Here is a 21,854-nt window from a genome sequence, read left to right as displayed (position 1 = left end):
TGAATTATAAATGATAACAAAAGGAAGAAAAATGAATGAGTGGTGAGTATAAAAAAAATAATTTTAGTATTTTTTTAATACTGAAATGTATACATGGGAGTGCATAAAATTTCTGGCTTTGTTCTTTGTCATCACTGCATAATAGACCATAAGAAAATTTTGAAGATCAAATAAATTCTTATTTATGTTATACTATAAACTTCATTAAGAAATCGAAGAGAATTGCCATATATAGATCAATGTCCTTCAACCCTTTTTTTTTACAAGAGCGGTGTAAATAGTGGAAAGATTTCGTGAACTGGCAAAAAAGGGACTAAAAAGTTTGCGGGTCGGGTAAAAAGGCTAATAATACGAATGAAAATTTGTTATATAAATATAATAAGAGACCGGTATAAGCAAATAAATATGAGGAAATATTTGTGGACCGGCAAAAATGCATGGGAAAAATAATTTGAGGAACGGCAAAAAAACAAATAAACAGAACAAATAATTTATCGACATGAGAAAAAATGCATAAATAGGAGAAATAATTTGCGCACAGGAAAAAGTGCATAGGAGAAATAATTTGCGCACATGAAAAAAGTGCATAGGAGAAATAATTTTCTTATCGGAAAAATAGTGCATAGGAGAAATAATTTGAGGACCGGAAAAAATACGCAAATAGGATAAATATTTTGCGGACCGGCGAAAATGAATAAGAAAAATAATTTGAATATCGGGAAAAAACCGGATAGGGGGGGAAATAATATGTTGGACCGGCTAAAATAAATAAATAAATAAGAAAAAAAATCTGCAGACAGAAAAAAAAAAAGTCATTTGCAGACCTTCTTTCGGCTAAGACAGAAATGAAAACCAATTTACTGTATTTTATAAATAAATCTGAAATTGTAGCGACTACGTGAATTGGGCATTTAGTATTTTCGAACCTTTTCTCAAAGTTATTGTAGAGAAAAGTTATAAACAACTTTCACATCTCTGCATATTCAGTTGTGAATCTGTAGGAATTGTCAGATTTCCTTATTCAATGTACATGTATACTATATATACATAGTACATGCGGAACTATCCAAAGCATAAATTGGTATTCGAGACGTTTCCAAAAACTGAATAGCGAAGATGAGCTCAACTTTTTTGGCACGGCACATTGGAGCCATTCATCGCTTTACTATCAGGAAGGTTTTTTTTTTTAGATAAAATCTTACGATACTTCAGAAAAAAAGAAAAGATACGTGAAGAAATGGTACAAACAAATGATCCAATTATCTCAAGAAACTATATCTCTCCATTTTTCTCCGAGAATTCCATTTCTTGGCCGACGAACTGTTGGTTCATGAGAAATGGAAAGTTGCCAGCAGTGAAACAACCACCCATTTTGTTGGCAATCTCGGAATATCTGCATAGAAGTAGGAAAAAAAATAATATGATGCCATCTTCATTCGCAATTAAACATTTTTAAGCTCTACACTATGCTTAATTACTTGTTTCAGCACTGTAAATTACAATGTTCAGCTAATTATTGCTAAAGAAGGTAGTTTGTGTAACGTTACATAGCATAGCATGTATGAATATAAGGATGTTTTATAACAGCCCTGAAAAATGCATTGTTACTAGACAGAAACGTTTCAAAATTTGCTCAAATAGGACTGCCAGAATTCTATCAATAAAATGAAGTGATATTACTCGTGAATCGGTGATATTACTTTAATACAAAGTAACTATAAATTGTTCTTATGATGAGCTCTCTCTACCATTACTATTTATCTAGTAGAATCTCGGTAATCCGAGTCCCGGAAGTTCAAGATTCCGGATAATCCGTGAGGTGTGTGTGTGCTGGGAATTTTTCGAAATTCATTCTCTAAAAAAACGTCACTCTCTCCGTTTTTTTGTCAAGAACGCGTTTTGTTTCATTTGTCCTTGGAATGCCTGTAGATGTTTGTTGCTGTGCGGTCGTGTAGGTATTGTGCTGAACTCTCATCGTGAGGATCCAGGTTTGAACCCCGTCGACGACACAGCGGTGGTCAGCTGAAGTTAGATTTTCTGCGGTTTTCCAACTTCAAGGCGTAAATGCAAGCTATTTCAAAAAAAAAATCTTCCCGTGGAGAAAGAATAGGCAGCAAAAACACGAAGCAAGAGCACAATTCTGACGATATAAATACGTTAAGGGAGACACACACACATTCCGGCATATACCAATTCGAAACTCCGTAGAGCAGCGTTTCTCAACCTTTTCTGACTCGCGGAGCCCTTCTCAGTGTATAATTTCTATGGCGGAGCCCTGTTTAACTCGAGGAGCCCTTTTTAGTATATTATTTATATGGCGGTACCCTTTAGGCCTCTTTTCTTTTGTTTGTTTATCAAATTTATTGCTTTATTTTATTATCCTCGAGTGGCCGCGGAGCCCCTGGGTAGTGCACACGGAGCTTCAAGGGCTTCGCGGGGCACCGGTTGAGAACCGCTTCCGTAGAGGAATGTGTACAATGTGTATATATGGTTAAGTAGTGGTAGTTTTAGTTTGAAGAGGACTTTGTTCGCATCTCTGTCCATGACTGAAGGAGGATCTGGATTCCTATACCATTCCTATACCTATATTCATAGAGAAACCATATCATTGAGAAAACCAAATAAAATTTATTGCACACCCTCATTTAGAACAGAAATATTACGCAAACATTTTTACTACCTTGCTCCTAAACTTATTTAATGAATTGTCTTTGATAATACAGAATTTATCTAAGTTTCTTCATCATTTTAAAAATAATCACTCTTTGATTTTCTAATAACAGTAGACGATAACTGTGTATATTTTCAAATATAAAGAAGCGAATGACCTTTATTACAATATGCCTGTGGTTGCCTCATATCAAATTTTTTGCATTAAATACTACTGTCATGTAAAATTTATTTTGATATAAATTTTTAAAAAAATATACAAAATCATTATTATTGTTATTTTATTTTATAACTTTCGTATATTTTTTTATATGTTTGTCTTTATTTTTAATTGGTCGCTCTGTACAGGCTTTGGTCTCTTGATGACAAATATTAAAATTGGACTGTTTTTGATATTTTGTTAGTAATTTTGGAAATAAATTTGAATATACAGTATATAATAATTTATATATATTATAATTTTTTGGGGTGAATGACATTTTGATTCATCGGTACTTGTGAAATCAATTAGTATTCACTATTTATATACGATATTTTTAGCAAATTTGGCGATCGTTTTCATATACTTGTCCCTGACATTTTTTTTTTTTTTTTGCTGTGATTGGTAACCTTACTGGTCTGATAATTTTTTGTTTGTAATTCGCAACTTTACTTGCATTTGATAAATTTTTAGGCTGTAATTTTGTAATTGGTAACTTCACTTACCTTTGACAATTTTTTGGCTGAAATTGACTACTTAATCTGCATTTAACAATTTTTTTTACTGTAATTGGAAACACTTTTTGGCTTTACTTTTGGCAACCTTGACTCACAAGTCACTTCAATGTCAAAATTTTTGGCTTTAATTGACATTACTTGCATTTGGCAATTTTTTTGGTTGTAGATCGCCAATCGCCAATTTACTTGTCTTTGATAATTTTCTGGCTGTCATTGGCAACATTATTTAAATTTGACAAATTTTTATGTCAATAATTGGGAATATTCTGTATGGATACCGGTTTTTCGTTTTTTTTTGTTGAAGGAAATACGGTCAGTCTAGTTATTTAGGGTTCGTATCCCACCTCTGACACATGTTTTTCAGAAGGGAATGAGTACTTTGTATATACTGTATATTTGCAACCATAAAACTTTTTCTGCGGGTTTTTGGATCGGCGTCCGGGGGGGGGGGGTGATTGGGGGTGGCGTCGGCGTCTACTGGGTTTGTGAGGTCCCCCTGGGCTTGCCCTGGGTGGGGGGAGCTGCGGGCCGAGGTTGCTCCGGGCAATGGGGGTAAGGGGACCAGGCATCACGGCCCGGAGCACCTATCCTAGAGTCGAGGGCCGGCGTGGCTGGCCCTCTCCAGCGTAGTCCAACCCTTCCGGGTAAACGGCTTACATCCCACCAGGGACAGAGCCTGGACTACGACTGCCCTTTAAGTCTTTAAGTCTAGTTATTTATTGTGTTGTGTGTGTGTTAACAATTTTCTGCCGGAGAACACCTTTCGCTGCCCGGATTGAGCCCCTTGGTGGGCCGGAGTTTGTGCACCTCCTCCGCAATGAGAAAGGCCTTGGAATTCGTCCCTTTGCCTTTGCTTTTGTATAGCTTATAAGCTCTACCAGGAAGCCGAATTCACAAGGTCTGTTACCGTAAGGAGCCGTTGTAACAATGAAGTACCGTTGTTTCCTGATGCAGACCTATGTCTAGTCAACGTCGACGTAGGACCGCGAATGGTCAAGAGACCTATTTTCGTTCAATTCCGTTAGAAATTCTGTTTTGCATTTATTAAGTTCTTTTTCACAAATCTATAATGGTTCTGTGATTTCATGTTAAGGACACGCACGCACACACACACACAAAATGAATAAAAATCCTTGTACATGCAGTCCCCAAAAAATGCAGAATTCAAAAAAATCCATGCAGTCCCAAAATAAAGTGTTAGTGGTGTTTTCCTGTCCCTGTGTGTAGTGCCTTAATATACGTGTTCCCATTGATAGAATCATGCTTCGAAGGATGCCTGACTTCAAGGAATGCAAGCATCCTCGACAGCAATACTGAGCCCTTCTAGGCTCTAGAGGCTTTTACAAACTGTGATTATAAACCTTACAGATAAGAATACAACAAAGATTCTTTATCAGGTTCAGACCCGGGCTCAATGTTAGTAAGTCCGAAACAAAGAAAATTTATTGTGTGGGTTAATGCTTTGCTCATGTTGAAGTAGGAACGGAAGCATTTTCACGCTGAAACTCCCACTCGGATCCCTAAGAAGCTCGTCAAGTGGTAGTAAATGTTGCTAGAGTGTTTCCTGATTATTCTTCAAGTCTGGGTTTGTCTTTCTTCAAGGATCGACAGAGCGGTTTGATCATTCAAACCAAATCCTTTCCAAATAATTATCAACCCGTTCATTGGCCGAAGACTGTCCTCGGCTCTTCCGTAAAGTTATTGTCAATAAGTTTTCTAGTCATCATGGTCATCTAAATTTTTCTCCTTGATGAATATTACTTTCAAATATTTTTCACCATAAAACGTACACTTTCTTGTCCCACTCCGTTCTCATCTTTTGTGACATTGTTTTAGACATAGTATGCATACACATTTCATTTCCAGTTTAATGTAGTTGCAGTTCTTCATACGTCTATGTACTGTATCTTTTGACACATTTAGCCACAGACTATTTTTCACATTTCTTACTTTTCATAAAGACATATTTTGAGTTATCACCGTTCTCTGGACCAGTCTGTCCGTCCAAATACACGTTGCACGTGGCGTTCCACGTCCGGGTTTTTCCATCATAAACGTCCTTTTTGGCAAGAAGTTGACATGTACCACGATTCGCCAACAGTCTCGCCTTCCGATTTGCACTTGAAGATTCTAGACATCGCCTCCCTCGTGAACTGTGACGAATTAAGTATTTTGATTCACTAGCAAAAACATTCCCTCTACTTCATTCCGCTCTAAAAATATGTCAACTCAGCTGATACGTGACACGTCATCTTTTAAAATTGCCTTAAAGTGCACAAACTTTTGAGACAGAGATTTCCCACCACAAAATAAAAATATATATTATTCTAACTAACTATCAATGTTGTATTTGATGAAATGCATTTATTTCAATTCATTTGGATTGCACTTCATTTATATACCCATGAACATTATTTTGAATTTGTGTTTTTGATTTTATAGGCATTTTTCATCGTGTGCTTAAATTTTTGAGATGGACTATATTTTAATGGAAATAAATAAATTTCAATGGAGAAATGTTTGGTTTCTTAATGCTGTAGTTTCAGAAATAATAAACTTTGAAGAAAGTATGTGATATTCGGTGCCTTTTTCTCTATATTGTAACGTCTCTTCCCAACTAAATATGTATCTGACATATTTCCTAGAAAACTTTTCCCCAAGAAATATCATTTCTGTAGGCTTATATGTGTTTCTTTTTTTCGTGTGACATTATTTTTTATATATATATGGCCTACGTATGACAGTTCTATTTCCAGTGGAATTCCTATTTCTATGCCTTCTTATCCTTTTTTTCCATAAGGGAATAGAACTTTGATAGGAAAGCAGAAGAAGAGAAGAAAGCATTTTATTGTACTTCTTGACAGCGAGTAATGATGCTGATTCGGGTACGTTCCCATACCAGTACACTGTATAGTATATTTATGGTGAGAAGGGATAAGAAGGAGCAAAAAGAATAGTAATACTTCCTTCGCATTTATCTGAATCAAATACTCATGGTTCCAAGTTCGTGATAAGATTCGGTAAACATGAAAAGAGTTTGATCGATCAATGATGGCCAGTGAAATGTAAAGGTACATAATGCGTTTGCTGTAACGTGAATCGGATATGCGATGATATTTTTGGGACTACAGTAGATGCCACTTATTAGAATCAAGGATAAAGTTATCATTCGGGTATTGATATCACTTTCTTAAAGTACGGAACGCACCGATAGCATAACATGGGAAGAAATTCGTTTATAGTTATCGGGACTTCGGTTCATGTTATCAATTTTATTTCGTTGAAAGTTTTTCTATTTGCACATTTTGAAGCTAGGGTTTTGTCCTCTATAAGTTTTCAATCTGCAAGACAATGTAGGAGCTCGGAATGCTCCCTTATTGAAAAACATTTCCGTGCTCGGTTCACAATGTTCTAAACGGGCCGTAATAGCCGCTGTGATCCATGTACGTGTCGAGCTTCCCGGTTAAAGAAATTTGCAATTTCTTTAACCGGGTGTGCCAGTCATAGAAACTAGGAAGCAAATACGTCAGAAAAAAAAATTCGATCCTAGTTTATTCATCAATAACCTGTCACAATATATGTAGTTATTTCTGATGTTGCATTTCAAGGAGACTGCTACAGAAATATTTGCACCAGGCAGACCCAGTGATTTTCAATACTTAAAGTCCATAACCATTAACAAAAAAAAAAAAAAAATAATTCCTTCTTTTGGTATAGGCTAATCGTAAAGTTTAGGCAACTTTGCAAGTTGAAGTATTTAGAAAAAAATCTCATGAGTGTGTTTCACCATTCGAAATAAGTTCAATCATATGTATACAAATATAAATACAACGCCACAACAGGAAAAATGCCCAACGAGGTGGCTGAGAAAAAGATGCCCATAACAAATATGGATGTCATATATTTCAAAAATAACAGCAACCCAATTAAATATGTAATTACAAACAATATATATTTCAATGATGTTATCCTGAAAACATGGCAGCAAATGATATGAGGTTCAACCGAAAACGTAAATAATTGACTATGAAGTTGATACATCGATTTAAAAATTTTATTTTTTACAAACATGTATTATACTTGATTCTCTTTGGTCTGTCGTATATTTGAATATACATGTCAGGTAGATGGGTCAAAAAACTCGTTATATCGGTTTTTTTTATCAATTGTTTGTATTTTATAAGTACATCAGTGTCATTTCAGTGCGAAATACTGCCATATAAGTACAATGCTCGTTTTTGAGATCTAGAAAGTGTTTAGTTAACGGTGTAAATTTTTGAAAGCCGCTGAATTCTAACGTGTTCAGAGATTTATAAAATCTCGAGAAATTGAGGGGATTGTGTGTGTGTGTGTGTGGAAATGAAATTCAAGGTAATAGTTATTCTACTTCGCTGAGCAAGATTTTATTGGTTTATTGATAACGTTAAAACGAGGGAAACTATATTTTAGCATTAATTGTCCACTGTATGTGTGTGTGCAGCGAATTAAGTAGCACACTATAATTATTATTTATATTACTCTGTTGCTCTGTTGATGTATTGTTTCAATTATGTTAACAACACCCATTTGTATTCGCATTTATTAAAAAAAATTATCAATACATTTTTATCAGAGTACACTATAAAGAATTAACCCTTTATCTACCTGTAGGTCATTTTAGTTTTAATTAAAAGCTAAAAACAAAAATAATAGTTCTTTTTTCAAAAAAAAAAATTCAGTACACAATGAATTTATCAACTTGGTAATTTAAGGTACCATCAGCACTATAGACTTACAATAAAAGTGAAAAATACCAATTGAAACACGTTGAATACTGCAGTTGCATGAATATTTATTCATTTTACCACAACGCATTTTATTTTAAACATTTGTTTGGAAACACTTTTTTTGGTTGTGCAGCTTACAAAAGTTGTAACGCGGTAAAGGCTTTTACACACAGGGACGGAACATGTAACTGAATGTTTTTAATTAACTTATCAATTGAAATGTTTTGTTGGTAAATGAATACCAACGGTGATACTAACAACGTGGATTTGAAAAATAAGTCAGAGCAACGTAAATTGGTGCATATTACATGATGCTCCACCTCCCGATACAACAAAAAAATCCATACAAAGATTTTTTTAGGACTTTCTGTTAGTCTGCAAAGTGTTATATCGTGGTTTCATTAACTTACTAGTTCTACAAATCAATAAAACTGCACGTTCAAATTATAATAGAATTGAAATTCACCATTGTTTACATACAATCTACACTTCACTATGTACTTAAAACTCCCGAGTACCATTGCGATGTCAGCCGCCTCCAGAATGCTACGTCTCCGATATCATAAACACCACGCTGGTCAACCGCTACCCGAGTACCATTGCGATGTCAGCCGCCTCCAGAATGTTACGTCTCCGATATCATAAACACCACGCTGGTCAACCGCTACCCGAGTACCATTGCGATGTCAGCCGCCTCCAGAATGCTACGTCTCCGATATCATAAACACCACGCTGGTCAACCGCTACCCGAGTACCATTGTGATGTCAGCCGCCTCCAGAATGCTACGTCTCCGATATCAAAAACACCACGCTGGTCAGCTTCCATAATGAATACCACACTGTCTTCCTCGGTTACGCAGCTTCCACCTCATCGCGACTAGAACTGTCTTCCTCCGATATGCCGCGTCCATGATGATGAACCCCGATGAATTCTGACGGTCAACCAGATCTTCCGTCGTCGATCATGCTCTTATCCTGGACCGTAAGTAAATTAACTCTAATCCTCTGACTAAACATATGTTCCGCCCAAGTAATGTCATTACCCTTCCCCATCCCGACAGCTACACTATCGTGCGAGTTGCAAAGAAACTGTAAAAGGTGTTAAATTTTTTTGTCTGTATAATTCCATAGGGGGCCCCTAAGTTTCATACCAAGTGTTATTGTTTTTGCGTGTGGGCCACCTATGAATAGGGAGTATTTACGTGTGTGTGTGTGTGTATATGAAGAATGAGTATAATAAATAATAATCACAAAAATAATAACACTACACCTTCCATTTTTCCCATTCTTCATAACACAATTGTTTTACAAAAATGCAGACATAAACCAAAGTTTGGATCAATAATGAGTCAGAAGAAAAAAAGAAATATTAAGCATTCAACCTTAGTTGTTTACTTAGTTATACGTCTTTGTAAATTTGCAGCAATAACACCGGTTACTAGTCTTCGTCATATTAAAAAAAAACTAGTTGTCCTACAGTTGTGATGTCATCTGGTAATCGCGAAGTCGGTTATACAGATTTTATACTTCAAAATACTAACACCAAAAAAAATGTATGTAAACGAGATGTCTCGGGTTCTTTTTTTTTTTTTAAAAGAAAGTGGTCTTTTTATACTTTTTATACTGTGAGCAATGACGAAAAGAGTGACTCAGAAACATGGGTATACTTGCAGGAGTGGAGGGAGGCAGAGTCCCAAGTGGGCTATAACATACGGGGCAAATTCGAGAAAGAGATAGCCAAGAAAATTAGACTAGAATGGAAGAAGGGCGGTAAAACCATAAATGCGCCTCTGTCTTTGGACTAGAATTATATCAGTTGTGAAGATTGAATCGATGACGTAAAATTTTCTCAGAGGGCAAATGAGGTTAATAAATGAGCAATTTTAACTCGATTTTTGTACTTTTTAATACTAATGCTCAGGAGAGTAGCTCTGATACAGCATATAGTTCTTAATCATATGATCATTGTCAACCAGGGATTCAATCCAAATTTTCTTTCAATCTTTAAGCATACTGGGAAGTAAACATAAATAAGGATTCTAGAGACGAAAACATCATTCGAAACTATCAAACGAATCGGAATTGTTCAACAAAACTAAATACATTATATAGCATGGTTTCCTAAGTATACAGTTTCACTTTGAGGCAAACTATAACGCAACAAATAAAAAAAAATCATATTTCTCTCCCATCTTAAAATAGATTCTCCAACCACTGAAAATGGGGGAAAAAAGAAAAAATATATAAAAATCCTATCGCACCGAAAGTTTTTCTTTTCTTGGTGAAGCCCTTCATCTTTTATTGGACAGGAGTTAGATAGAGACAGAATGGGAAAAAATAATAGGAACAGAAAAGAAGTAACAGTTGGAAAGACGATATAACAGTTGTTTATGTCTACTGATGTGGACTGTGTGGGCACTGGAAAGACAAAAGAAAAAGAAATGGCGGTTGCTATGGCTATTGGTTAGATTAGAATCGATCCTGGCTTTCTTTCACCAAAAACATTTTCTCCACTTTGCGTCTGTCCTCAAAAGCGTTTTTGTCTCTTTGACTGATAGTGGTCAAAAGGAAATATGTTGCGTAGGTCAGGGTTTCTGCACAATATGATCATTTATCACACTATGTAGCCTATCGGTCACTAGAGTAACGGAAAAAAATGTAAAAATTGAATCATATGCTGAGGAAATTCTAAAGCTACGCTTAGTGCAGAGCAATTTTAAAATTGAGATATTCCTAGTTAGAGTTTCCTTTAGAGAAGCGTTTCTCAACGTATGGTTCGCGACGATGGCACAGATGGTCGGCAGGCAGACTTGATAGATAGATAGATAGATAGAACCGCTCACAGCCCCGGACTGATGCAAAGCACTTTACTTCCGTTACCTCAAAAAGGCAGAGCTGTGTCGGAAAAGTAAGCAAAGGTTTGTAGTGGTGGCTCCCCTTGCCTCGTGCTCGCAAGTTTCGAATTACTCGCGTCGTTCTCCCCCATGAAGACAGCCATCAACTCAATGCAACATTTGACAAAAATGGCAGACTTGATAAATTTATTCACCCGTTGTAATTGATATCACTATTGCCCGCATGAGTTCAAATAAAATTATACCTTCACACTTAGGTTCACCAATCATCATCGAGGAGAATACATAAAATTTCAAAACGCCACCTGGAGGGACATTCTTGAACTTTTCACCTTATCTTGACAAATGGACGGGCCTTAAACAAAATTACAGCTCAAATTTGTCAAGTTGTATTTAATGAGATGATGATATATAGAGGATGCCCTGTGGGTGCTAAAGCGGCCTCTATGTCATCAACCTTCCGTCGTAGAGTTATAGTTTCAAAATTAAAAAATGCTCAAGAGGTGTTCAAAAATTACCCTGTAGCAGTTTTGAGTGAAAATACAGTGTGTCACAAAAAAAAAAAATCAAAATTTTTAAACGAATAAACAAAGTTCAATCAGAAAGCTGTTGCCATGTGTCTCCTGAGGCCAACAGAAAAAAAAAAATCCATGTTTTCAAGTGCAATATTCGCAAACATATTTGAATTCGAAAATCAGAGAAAAATTGGGGAAAAACAGCAAAAACTAACGGACACGCTCCTTTCCCTCCTTTATGCTGCCCTTTCTTAACTTTTCTCCGATTTCGAATTCGAATATCTCAGCTAATATTGCACTTGGAAAACTGGATTCTTTTTTGTTTGCCTCACGAAAGACAGGGCAGCAACTTTCTGATCGGAAGTTAGAGGACAGGGGACCGTGTAAAAATTTAGATTCTTTATTTTGTGACACACTGTATTTCCACTCTCAAAACTGGTACAGGCTAATTTTTGTACGCATTGTGAGCATTTTTTAAATTGAAATCATACCTCTACGACGGACGATTGATAAGATAAAGGCCGCGCTAGCAGTTACAGGACGCCCTGTATAAAGCTTACTTAGAATATGTACACTGCTTGACAAAAATTTCAACATTTAATACCATCAACTTCTAGTATTTTCAACCATCGATGTCTCGGAAAATTTTTCTTCAAATGTTGCGTATTGAATTTCTTTTCGTATAAAACTGAGAGTTGCAAATTTGAACAATTTGCATTTTTCAGACTGAAAATCACATAAAATATTTGATTTTCCCCTCCTTCAAATTATAGTTTTAAAAGATTTTTCCCCTTACAACTGATTTAACGCTGACAATTTTCAATATGTAACTTTGACTCCGAAATGATTCGTAGAATTTTTGTCTTTGGGACACTTTATAAACCCTTCCCCGTACAAGAACGAGATATCTCAACCTAGAGTGGATGGCGGAAATACACTCGCGAGCTCCCTCTCTGTTCTTTCCCTCATCAAGACGCTTTATTAGCAACCCTTATAAACAGAAATAGAGTTTTTTCCTTCATCACCCAAGCATTATATTCTAACTGATTACGATTTGACGAGTAAAAAAAAAAATAGTATCTCAGATAAATAACACAGAAGGGTGGCTGGCGAGGCGAAGTAAAAAATTGACTCTATGTTTTTCCTTTTATTTCCTAAATCTTAAATAAAGATGCAGATTTTAGAAATTTATCGCTGGTATTTCAACTATATATCCTTCAAATTTGTTACAAAAAGTCTGCATGTGAAGGAGCTGACATAGTTACAGATGCAGGTGCGTAGCGCTACAAGATACAAATACAACGCCACAACAGGCAAATTGCCCAACGAGGTGGCTGACTTAAGAACATCATGGATCCCCGAGCCATTTTTTTTGGAGGCCCTACCTACAACTACTACACCACACATGTACCCCGCCCACAACCCCCCACCCCGCGGAACCCCCAACGAATCGGTACATGCGGGAATGTGCGTGTACGTGTAGTGAAACCTGACGTGAAGTTTTTTGTTTCTCTGTAATGCTTGTTATGTGTAGTGCTGCCATCTGCCACCAGTTTTTCTAACTATGAGTGAAGTGTTATGATTGAATGATTTATCGTTGTAGGACTGTTGCTCTCTGTGGCGAGACTTTTTAACGGGGAGATCGGCTCGCATTTGCGCCTTGAAGTTGGGAACCACAGAAAACCAACTTCAGCCGACCACCACTGTGGGGTTCGAACCCGGATCCTCGCATCGCGAGTCCGTCACTATAACCACTCGACCACCACAGCGGCCATACGCATATTTTTGTCTATCCTTCATTTTTGACACTTAAAATGTATCAAGATCATTTAAGGTTTTTCAAAATTGGTGCTCTCTGTGATGATATTTTGTCTTAAAAAATGCTGTAGGATGTTGAAAACTTGGGAGCCACTGCTGTATCCTCTTATACTAACAAAGGGCTCGGATAAACAAAGACAAAAAATTTTTCCCTTTTACGATCATCATGCAATTATTATGGTTTAAGGAAATTCAGGTCCCGACATTTCATACCTCAGATATTTTGACCCTAACATTTCTGCCCCGGACGGGGCCAAGTATGTAAGTGAGTAACCGCCTAAGTGACCATATGATATACCAAGTGAGTGGGTGTGAGCGACAGTATGAGTGGGAAGTAACCGATTGAGTGAGTGCTCGTGTGACAAGACTCAGTCACACTCGCTCACTAGCTCATTCACACACTCACTTAGCCACTCATATGACCATTTACTCACTCATACGGTCATTCACCAACTAACTTTGTCACTCATACGGTCATTCACCAACTTTGTCACTCATACGGTCAGGTCATTCACCAAATTTGCCACTCATATCACTGATTTCTTCGCTGATACAATCACTGATTTGTTCACACATACAATCACTGATTTGTTCACACATACAATCACTGATTTGTTCACACATACAATCACTGATTTGTTCACACATACAATCACTGATTTGTTCACACATACAATCACCGATTTGATCACTGATACGATCACTTATGCCGCCACTCAACAACTCACCTGGTCATTCTTATGGTTACTTACGCGATCACTCTCACAGTCCCTTATGCGGTCACTCCCCACTTGGTTACTCTTACGGTCATTTTTCGATTACTCAACTCACCTTGGTCACTCAAATGGTCACTGATTTGATCATTGATACGCTCACTTACCCACACGGTAACTCATATTGTCGCGTATGCCGTCACTCACCAACTTACTCGGTCACTCGCGCCCACAATTGAGCCTGTCTGGGACGAAACATCGAAGGCCAAATGTCGGATACTTGGGAGAAATATTGGAGGCGAAACGCCGGGGGCAAAATGTAGGAGGGGAATTTTCCAGATCCCAATTAGTTTGATACCACATCTTAAGCCATACGAAAACACTCGATGAACTTATTTTGACTAATTGATGAGTCACAAAACTGTATAATTACGTAAGCCTGCAGAAAAAAATGGCGAAATAAGATACAAAAATATTTACTAAAAGTGAAGAGACATGCGGTGAAGCTGGAAAAACGGGGTCTGAATTATTTTGTTTATTTATTCATTATTACGCTGCAGCGGATATTTCGCCCGAGGATAAATTGTATATGCACAGTGATGATGATGCAAATTAGATTGCGTTTGAACGAGTCAAAGCTTTATGCGGTCATTAGTTTAATAACTTCACCCACTTTCGGAACATTTCGGCTCTCTCCTGGTGGTTTCCAGTGTTGTTAATCTGTATTATTCACGAAAACAGCTCTCTCTCTCTCTGTGTGTATCTCGGTAATGGGCATCTTCATTTAATGGGATTACACGCGCATCTTCTTCTAAAAAATTATTATTTACTGTCATTTGTAAAAGATGGAAATTGTTTTCGCTCATAAACAAACACTCCCCGTTTCTATGAATTTTTTTAATACAGCTGAGTATTTATCAACATTTGTTTGTTTATTTCTCTGTTTTCAAGGATTATGATTATAGATACGTAAATTTCGCAATAAATTATCCGAATTTCACATTTATTCGCAAAAATGAAAGAATTAACATTTAAAAAAGTTAAGAATTTTGCATTCATTCGCAAAAGCACTTCTTCAATCAAAGATATTGCATACGATTGGAAAGTGCATTCTTTTTCAATGAAAAATTTTGCGTTCATCCACAAAAACATTATCAAACATTTATCAATTTTTTTTTCAGTTCACTCTACCTAAATCAATAGTGAATCGAACTACACTTGTGTATTATATGTGTTTTGTATTTGTGTATTTTGTTCTGTGTATTGATATATGTATTAGCAGATTTCGTTACAAATTCTTAGTAATCCCCAGCGTAGACCATGTGATCCCATTGTGATTCGAATACTTATTAATATGTTATAACATGTTTGTAATTTGTATTAATTAAAAAAAGAGAAATCAGTTATTTTGCATTGGTCTTCAAAAATATTTTTCAAAATAAAACTTGCGTTCATTCGCAAAAAAAATTTTCGAATAAAAATTTTGTATTTATCCGCAAAATATTTTTCACATGAGAAATTTTGAATTCGTCCGCAAAAACAAACTAATGACACAATTTTTTTTATAGTTTTAATCACTTGGTCAAGTATTAAAGTACTTTACTTGGTTGAAAGTTCTAGAATTGAAGTGCTCAGTCAAATTAATACCTTTTTCCGCTTCGAAAAGTTTGGATTATCAAGATTTCGCAGAAAAGTGGTACAAATCAAATTCTCGCATTTATTCATCAAAAATGGCAAATTTCGCATTTATCACGTCTATGTTTCGTAAATACGGAAATTGCATATCCTATATTATGTTTTGTTCATCAAAGAATTTTAAAAAAATTATTAATTTAATTAATTAATTAATTATCGTATTGTTAAATTTTATTTCGGAATTTCATTTCAGTTCCCGTACACCGGAGCGAGTTTCAACCCTGCAAGATCATTCGGTCCTGCAATCGTTACGAATTCATGGAGATTACATTGGGCGAGTATTTATAGTAATCATTATTTTTATAAAAATTTGTAAATTTTGCGAAAATTTGGTCACAAGTACTTGAAACTCATCAGAAGTATACCATATCTCCAGTTTCTAAATAGTGCAGAGAAATCTTTAATCCACGAATATGCTATGCTTGGAACTTTTTAAATTTTAGAACATGCTTTTATTTATTTCCCATCTTTTATATTTTTATTCAACCAGCAATGTCAACGTAATAATGAAATAAATGTGAACTTAATAGCACAGAAAAAGGACGTAATATCAAAAATGAAGGTAATTTGAAATTAAATTGATGATCGAATAATGAAATTTGAAATTAATTTAACATAAATAAGTATAATAGAGCAAAATAAATTTGAACGAAGTTAATTTTTTCAATATAAACCAAACAACCAGCTATTGTAATGAAATGAACATACTCCTAATAACAAAAGAAAATGAACGTAATGTAAAAAAATATAGAAAGAATAATAGCAAAATAAATACAAGTGTAATAAGTTATCACACTAATATTTATTTCTTCAGTTATCAGTTAATAACTAAAGAAATATGAGCATAAAACCGAATTAAGCATGAGCGTAACAACGAAATAATTCCGAACGTAAAAGCAGAAAAAATATATGAATGTGATAGCAAAATAAACATGAATGTTATGGCAAAAAAGAAAGATGAACTTTACTAGAACTTTACTTATCGGCAAGGTAAATGTTATTGTATTAGCAAAGTAAATGCTATTGTATTAGCAAAGTAAATGTTATTGTATTAGCAAAGTATATGTTATTGTATTGGCAAAGTAAATGTTATTGTATTAGCAAAGTAAATGCTATCGTATTGGCAAAGTAAATGTTATTGTATTAGCAAAGTAAATTGGAATGCATCAGCAAAGTACATTGGAATGCATCGGCAAAGTAAATTGGAATGCATCAGCAAAGTAAATTGGAATGCATCGGCAAAGTAAATTGGAATGCATCAGCAAAGTAAATTGGAATGCATCGGCAAACTAAATATGAACGTTTTAGTAAGGTAAATATATGAACACATTATTGCAATACAAGCAACTGCAATATAAATATAAACGCAATTTTGAACAAAGTGACCGGTAATAGTCATAACTAATAATTATTTAAATATACCGGTAATAGTCATAACTAATAATTATAACTAATATTATTAACATTATAACCAATAAATATTTAAACTTCATAATGCAGTAAGAATCAACTTAATAACGTATTGCAAGGCACACATGAATGAATAAACGTGTTTATACATCAATATATATTGCTATCACTATTAAAAAAAATGTCTCGACTTGCGAGTCATTGCGAAATACGAGCCAAAAAAAAATATTTACAAAAATGCAACTTGCATGTAAATTCTTGACTAACGAACTTGAGACGTGACCACTGTACTTGCTAGGTACGCAAAAATGCAAAATGCACATGAAACGCATAGACTCAATTTAAATGAGAATTGCTACCAGAAGTACACGTAAATTAGAAAGATGTCTAAATAAAACGACAATATTCGCGTCCTTTGAGGCGTTTTATTTGATGTAATATTTGGAAAGAATATTTTAGTTGAATTTCTTTTTTATTTGTCAGAGTATAGGGTTTCTTCGTGTAAGAAGAGCTCCTGCGAAACGACGTGGTATCATTTAGGATACGTGATAAACTGCAAACACGGAATGTTGTTCGAGTTTATTGGTCACGCGATATCCGAAATGTTTCCTTATTATTCTTTTCTTTTCCAAGAATCTTAAGTGTCCCATACATAATAAATAGGTTTTTCTACTCCCCGTTTTCTGTCATTACCTAAGCCAATAGTGTCTCTACATCACGCAATCTGAGAAAAATGTGAAGTGGGATTTACTTAAGAAAAGGGGAAAGACATTGGTTTCAAGTCGAGAACTATTTATCAGTTTCAATTTAAATGGAATTTCAAAGAAAAACGCTTCTATTTCTAAAAGCAGTCGGAAAGAAATAATCGAAACAGACAGAATCTCGAAAGCGTTCGAAACGCGAGATATATATTTGACTTGGGAAATTAATGGATATTGCTCAAGAAACTGTGGTTTCGTCCCGTTTCATTCAAAGATGTTTGAATGCATTGCATTTCAGGATTGTAGATTGTATACCTAAGTATAGTTTTATTTGATACACATGTGAGAGACTCGTATAGCTTTCCAATGCTTTCGTAAGAACTTGTCTAATGAAAATGTCATGCACTATTTGAAGCTGAAACGTACCGTTGAGAATTCAACATTCTTGTGATATTCTTCCCCTCAAATTGTAAGCAATTCGAACCCGTTTTACTTTGAAATGGTACCATTCTAATAAATTCCAGACGTAGTTATGGAAATTCGCTATCTTGGAAGTATTCTTATGAAGCTCATAGCCTGTCTCAGCAAATCCTCGCTTGCAGATCATTTAATGTAACACGATTTTAATACAGCGAAACCTCGCTACGACGGTGCTCGATATAAACTGGAAATTACTTATGCTTACCAGCGTGTGACCAATAAAACAGTATATACAGTGCACCGCAAGAGTTTGGACACTTAGTTGAAAATCACACCGTATCTGACAAATACTAATTGCAACACCACCAATTAATAAATTACCACTTATTACGGTAAGCACATACTTTATATTACGTTGAGCATGTACTTAAGTGACAATATTAGACGTTATAGACAACATACCGACAAAATACACAAAAATAGCATATAAGCAATTGACGCAATATAAAAATTATCTAAAATATGCTTGGATGTCCCTTTTCTTTAATAAGTAAGTTAATGCAGATTTCCATCTAAAATTAAGTCTTGCATTATCTGAGCCTCCAATTTTACTTATAACTCTCAATGGAAACTCTAAGATATTTTAAAGACGAATACTATAGATTATTTCCAGAAACCTCGTAACAAAATGCCACAAAGGTTCTCAATAGGTTTGAGATCTGGGCCAGATGCAATCCAATCGTTAACTTCAATATTTTGTGCACTAAACTAGGATTTTGCACGACCTGCCTGCATTATCTTGCTGAAACTCCCATTGGAGATCGGCTAGAAGTTCACCAGATAGTAAAAAATCATACTCTAGTGTCTGCATGTAATTCTGAGCATTTTGGCAACCTCTAGGAGACGCTATTGATACTTACCAATTGCAGCAGAACGCAGCCTGATGGTTTAACAGAACTGTTATCCGTAGCTCGCGGCATCTCAAATTACTGATGCTATTGCGTGGAGAACATAAACACTGACGGTGACGTAATTAGCGGCGAATTTGTATACTTCGACGACCAATTGTGAAAATTCTTCATTGTGTCTAAACTTTTGCAAACATGAATTTCACACTTTCCAATGTTTTCTATTTCGAATTACAGCACTGTTTTTGATATTCAAATGGTCGAAAAATATTTTCAGAGACAGAGAAAGAAGTATCTGCTCATCCTTATTATTGAATTATTCCTTTTTTTTTTTTAATTTAAGAGGGAATTTTTTAAGTGTCTAAACATTTGCGGCGCACTGTATATTGTTGAGAATCTTTTGCAGCATACTGATGCCCTTCGTATGTACTTGGTATATATGAACTGATGTAAATGAGACAAATATTTTGAGACGTTATTACTTGTGTTTTTATTATCGGAATTCCACCAGATACATCGGAGATCGGAGATCCTCAGGTAAGGGGTACATATCAGGCGGATTTCCGATAATAAAAACACAAGTAATTTTTTTCAATTTCAAATTTATTTTACAATTTGTGTGAATACATGTTATATCAAATGATCAAAACATGTTATATGATATTATTGGTAACCAACGAGACAAATGTCCCATACTGGTTGTTGCAATGAATAGGTTTCAAAAAATACAGTACAGTGATATTAGTTTCAGATATATGATGGGAAAAAATATAAAAAAAGGTAGTAGTTACAGATAAAAGTAGTATAATTAACAAAAAATAAATATGTTAAAAATTGCAATATATAAATAATAAAGGATATTCTCATGCAACGGCGGAAAAGTCTCATGCAAAGTCTCAAAATATTTGTCATTTACATCAGTTCATATGTACCAAGGACATCAGTCTGAATTTATTGAAACATATTTTTGAATATACTGAAAGTATATATATACATTGAAATATATTTTATTTAAACATATTAAAAATATGTTTAAATAAACTCATAGTTTTCAGGAAAATCAAAATATGATTAAAATACAAAATTTTTTTCGCTAATTATCAACCATTATTCATAAGTCTATCATGAATTTTTTGCTAAATAACATAAACCTTGTTTGTTTCAGAAATTTATGAACCTCAAAACGAGGGAATCAAATAATTCAATACGCATTCACAAATACGTTATACTAGAGCCTACTACTCCTTGAAATATACGTATCCTGTTTTCTTTCAGATATATTGGGTGGCACCTGTACTTGGAGGTATTATAGGCGGCGTTACTTACGATTACACCCAAGAGTCTCAACCTCATCAACCGCTCAGACGCTCGTTCCGTAAAAAACCTGGAAGATCTATGAACCGGGACTGCAGCGCATTGTCAGCAAACGAGACGGAATTGACCCTTTCTTCAAATGAAAACTGCAAACTGTAATGGGTCTGAGGAATTCTCAGCTTTCACGAGCAAAACAAGGACTTATTCCTTCATGAACGAACCTGAAAAAAGAAAATAATAATGGTTATCCATTTTTCTTTTCCTTTAAGAGCCTTTTTCATTTCTCATAAACATCAAAAATTTCAAAAAGATATATATAAATAAATAACAGGGGAAGGAAATCTCATCAAAATAACCATCGTATGTGAAAAAGAAATGTATTGAAGAGAAAAAAGAAGTCTTTAAGTAAATTTACTTTATTTTAATACCAAGTTTCTAAGGAAAAAATTTTTCTTTCGCCAGTATAAATATCGTCTATGTTAGTAGTTTTGCACACGTTATTCTTGAAATCTATTCAATTTTTAATTGCATAAAACTTAATTTATTACTTAATATTACAAACAATATTACACGGTATGTACAGGATGTCCCATAAATTCTTAAATAGTTTAATCTATAGTTTAATAGTTTAGTACCGAAATTGGTATATTTGATTGCGATTTGTAAAAAAAAACAAACTCATTTTCACAAAGGGAGGATTTGAAAATCTTTAAATCATTGGAAATATGCAAATCAGACTCCTATCAAATGCAGGATGTACGACTAACATCTCGTCACTGAATTCTCCTGTTGCTGGCACCCATATAAGGTTTCATTTTGATGTTGACATTGGTGGATAGATCACTGTTGGTGAATTTTTGAACCTCAGTCTCGAATTACCAGCTGAATCTTTACGCAGAAGAGATTGTTCGGATTAAATGACTCTTGCCCGACATTCATGCAGCGACAAAAATCTATATATAAAAAAAAATCCTTCTTCGTGAGAATAACGTTTTTGCAAACCGCATTCAAATATAACGATTCCTTCAATTTTTACGAATTTTTTAATTATTTACGAATTTATGGGACGCCGTTTTTTTTTCTTCTCTGAGACCTGAAATACCTCTGAATCGAACGAAGCTTTATATAACAAAAAAAAAAATTCATTTTCAAACATATTTGCCATAATAAGTTTTTTTCTTGTTTTATTATGTATTAATGTGAATTTATCAAATCTATATATATTTGATTCCTTAGTTGTTATTCCTTGTTTATAAACCATTGGTGAGCATGGACAAAAAACTATATTCTGTTCAAGTTTAAACATGATCCAATATGTCAATATAAGTCTGAAATATTTATCACTGGATCAA

At 34.8% G+C, this 21,854-nt stretch overlaps 1 protein-coding gene across 1 annotated transcript in view; it reads left to right on the top strand.

The window, feature by feature from the left end:
• The window catches only part of LOC149078637 (lens fiber major intrinsic protein-like), a 39,628-nt gene extending 18,800 nt beyond the window's left edge, over positions 1-20,828 (top strand). The window contains exons 2-3 of the mRNA XM_089240501.1: positions 15,943-16,023; positions 20,464-20,828. Coding sequence (XP_089096627.1) covers positions 15,943-16,023; positions 20,464-20,661 — 279 coding nt within the window. The 3' untranslated portion in view covers positions 20,662-20,828. The remainder of the gene's footprint in view (positions 1-15,942; positions 16,024-20,463) is intronic.
• Positions 20,829-21,854: the final 1,026 nt, after the last annotated feature.

The sequence above is a fragment of the Pholcus phalangioides genome, unplaced genomic scaffold (genome assembly GCF_987345545.1).
Source record: "Pholcus phalangioides strain wild (caught in Gottingen) unplaced genomic scaffold, Ppha-v1.0 ptg000013l_1, whole genome shotgun sequence".
NCBI lineage: Eukaryota > Metazoa > Arthropoda > Arachnida > Araneae > Pholcidae > Pholcus > Pholcus phalangioides.
The sequence above is the reverse complement of the archived record's forward strand: the minus strand, read 5'-3'. Positions and strand labels throughout refer to the sequence as shown.